Source organism: Dermacentor silvarum, chromosome 3, assembly GCF_013339745.2.
Source record: "Dermacentor silvarum isolate Dsil-2018 chromosome 3, BIME_Dsil_1.4, whole genome shotgun sequence".
Classification (NCBI taxonomy): Eukaryota; Metazoa; Arthropoda; class Arachnida; order Ixodida; family Ixodidae; genus Dermacentor; species Dermacentor silvarum.
Window position 1 is genome coordinate 164,938,157 of NC_051156.1, and position 3,619 is coordinate 164,941,775.

General features: G+C 50.8%; 1 protein-coding gene across 1 annotated transcript; it reads right to left on the reverse strand.

Moving 5' to 3' along the window:
• Positions 1 to 1,368: 1,368 nt before the first annotated feature.
• On the reverse strand, positions 1,369 to 3,211 carry LOC119444984 (uncharacterized protein K02A2.6-like). Its single transcript, XM_037709318.2, has one exon. It carries the CDS (start codon positions 3,154 to 3,156, stop codon positions 1,369 to 1,371), a length of 1,788 nt encoding a protein of 595 aa, XP_037565246.2. The 5' UTR covers positions 3,157 to 3,211.
• Positions 3,212 to 3,619: the final 408 nt, after the last annotated feature.

Genomic DNA, 3,619 nt, shown 5'->3' on the forward strand with positions numbered 1-3,619 from the left:
GTCAATAAACACCTTGAGAAAACTAATAGGCTGGGAGTCACATCCTCTACCCTTAGTAAGTAGCCAAGGTGATAGCCTGAAAGACCAGGCGGATTGTCTAGGTGAACACTTTGAATATGTATCAAGTAAATCGCATTATACAGAAACTTTCCTGAAGTTCAAAGAACGCGAAGAGCGGCAGCCCCTTGACCGCAAAGGTTCTTCGAGTGAGGCTTACAATCGACCATTTAGCTTAGAACTTAAAGCATCTCTCACACGTTTCAACAATTCGGCGCCAGGTGGCGATCGTATTATGTATGAAATGGTTAGATACCTACACCCTGAAACATTGAAAACACTCTTATCTCTTTATAATGCCATGTGGGCGGCTGGGTGTATCCCGTCCTCATGGAAAGAAGCCATAGTCATCCCGATACTTAATCAAGGCATAGACCCGTCCTTAGCCAGCAGCTACAGGCCAATATCTCTAACAAGCTGCCTGTGCAAGCTGTATGAAGAAATGATAAACTGGCGTTTAATCAGTTTCCTAGAAAATAACAAAATACTAGACCCCTTCCAGTGTGGCTTTCGAGAAGGTAGGTCGACAATAGATCATCTTGTTCCCATCGAGGCAAACATCAGAGATGGGTTTATTCATAAACAGTTTTTACTTTCTGTATTTATAGATTTGGAGAAAGCGTACGACACGACATGGCGCTTCGGGATTCTGCGAGATCTTTCTGCGATGGGGGTCCGCGGAAATATGTTAAACACAGTCGAAACCTACTTGTCTAACTGCACGTTTCGCGTAAGAGTGGGCAATGTTTAATCTAGAACATTCACCCAAGAGGCTGGCATGCCGCAAGGGGGTGTACTTAGTTGCACATTCTTTATTGTAAAAATGAACTCCCTGCATACAGTCATTCCATGCAGCATGTTTTATTCTGTGTATGTCGATGATGTACAGATAGGTTTCAAATCATGTAACATCGCTATCTGTGAATGACAGGTGCAGCTTGGATTACACAAATTGTCTAAATGGGCGGATGTAAATGGGTTCAAAATAAACGCACAGAAAAGTACATGCATACTCTTCTCAAACAAAAGAGGCGTGACACCGGTGCCAAATCTCACGATCAATCGAGAGGAGCTATCTGTTATGCTGCGGCGTGAGTCACATCGGTACAAGGCGGTATCGGCAATAGCTCTTTATTGCCGTCACGAAACAACACAGAACAGGGGATCTTGATTACAACTGGCATATATATATATACTCTTGGGGCCGGAAGAGGGCGCTCTTCAACACCAGGGCTGACTGACGGAAATCCGTCATCCGCGGAACTCTGGGCCCAGAATCAGTACACAACATCCTTCCCCCTTAGTTCGGACTCAACAATCAGCCAATGCCAGCACAAAGTCCCGAAGATGTTGGGGTGTCTTACAGGAACGCTGCGAACGGCGTGGCCCCGGCAATTCTACACTTTGCTCTGCTGTTGCTGGCTGAAGTACTGCTGTGTCGTCCGAAGGTAGCATGACACTTCGTTGCTCCTCAGATGGTAGCATGACTCTTAGTTGCTCCTCAGTTTCACTTGGATCTGGTGTCTTGCTGCAGCTCACTCCGACAGGTGAAGGGCTTGACGCAGGCCGGACCTCAGGCTGTCCTCCTTCAGGTACGGTTTCGGCTAACCTCATGGGACTGCTGCTCCGACGACGAAGCTGGTCCACGTGCCGGCGACACGTCCGGCTGTCTGGAAAAACCACCTCATAAGAGATCGGGCCAGTTGCTCTGGAAATCACAGCAGGTACCCATGGTGGGCCCTGGCTGTAGTTGCGTACAAATACAGGGTCGTCGGGCTGGAATGTGCGTGGCGTAGGCAGAGCTTCTGCCAATCGGGATGACTTGTCAGGGACCCGGTCTGGGTGCAGCCGGTCCAGCATGGTAGACAGTCTGCGGCCGATCAGTAACTCGCATGGGGAGCGTCCTGTGACTGTGTGCGGAGTTACATGCTGCTGTAGAGTGAAGTCTGCCAGGCGCTGTGCCCAGCTTCCTCGGATTATCCGAGATAATGCCTCTTTGGTGGTCCGTACCATCCTTTCAGACTGCCCGTTTGTGGATGGATGAAACGGTGCAGATGTCACTTGGCGGATGAGGTTTGCATCCAGGAAACCTCGAAATTCTGTGGATGTGAATTGCGGGCCATTGTCTGAGACAAGGGTATCTGGCAGGCCATGAGTTCCGAACAATCTTCGTAAGGTAGTGATTAGAGCACTCGATGTCATTGACGACATTGGTATGACCTCCAGCCATTTGGAATAAGAATCCACCACAATCAAGAAGCTCTGTCCGTGGAATGGACCAGCGAAATCAATGTGCAGGCGTGACCATGGAGTCCGGGTCGTCTCCCATGGGTGCACAGGTGCCCGAGGCATCTCGGGCCGTGTTTCCTGGCAAGGAAGGCTTCGCCGGACCCATTCCTCAATGGCCGCATCCATGCCGGGCCACCATACATAACTGCAGGCAAGTGCTTTCATTCTGACGATACTGGGGTGTCCGACATGCAGAGCTTTGAGGACCCGGAAACGAAGCTTCTGTGGAATCACCACACGGTCACCCCACAGTAAGCATCCCTTGTGGGCAGACAGCTCATGTTGCCTGGACACGAATGGTGTGAATTCGGAACTCGGAGCGCACCTTGGCCACCCCTTCCACACCCAGTTGAGGACGCGGGAGAGGATAGCGTCCTTGGCGGAGTACTTCGCCACATCGTCTGCATGGAGTGGAGATTCTGGAAGTACGTCCAGAAGCATCACGACCTCTGCTGGCGAAGGGTCATCCTGACACTGGTCCGCTTGGGGCCGTCTGCTGAGACCACCTGCGTGGCCTAACTGTTTTCCTGGTCGGTGGTGGAGAGTATGCTGGTATCTATTCAGAAAAATGGACCAACGAAACATTCGCGGTGAAAGCATCTGTGACGTTTGCCGGTCTGATGTGAAGAGCCCCAGGAGCGGCTTGTGGTCTGTATGGATCTGAAATGGGCGGCCGAATACGTAGTCATGGAACTTCTTTACTCCGGCAACCACAGCGAGTGCCTCCTTATCAATCTGAGCGTAATTCCGCTCCATAGGGGACAAGGTTCTTGAATAAAAACCGATTGGTGCTTCCGTGTCATCCGGCATTCTGTGACTCAACACCGCTCCTATTCCATACGGGGACGCATCGCAGGCAAGGATTACCGGCTTCTTCTTGTTGAAGTGTGTCAGCACCTGTTTGGATGTCAGTAGCTTCTTCACATTGTCGAACGCAGTTTGTTGTAGGTTTCCCCACAGCCAGGGAACCTTCTTGTCCAACAAACGGTGCAGGGGTTCAGCGACAGTAGCCTTGTGTGGAAGGTATGCATGATAGAAATTGCGAAGACCCAGGACGGCCTGTAGCTAGGCTCTGTTCAACGGCCGCGGTGCATTAAGGATGGCTTGCGTCTTGGCCAGTGTGGGGTGGATTCCCTCAGCATCGACTCGGAAACTCAAAAATTCCACTTGAGTCACTCCTAGCTGGCATTTCTCCTCTTTGACCTTAAGCCCTGCATCTTGGAACCGCTGAAGGACCTCTCGAAGGCGACTAAGCAATTCCTGGTGTGATGCA

Coding starts and splice junctions, on each gene's coding strand:
- LOC119444984 (XM_037709318.2), bottom strand. CDS start 3,156: ATGCCGGATGACACGGAAGCACCAATCGGTTTTTATTCAAGAACCTTG.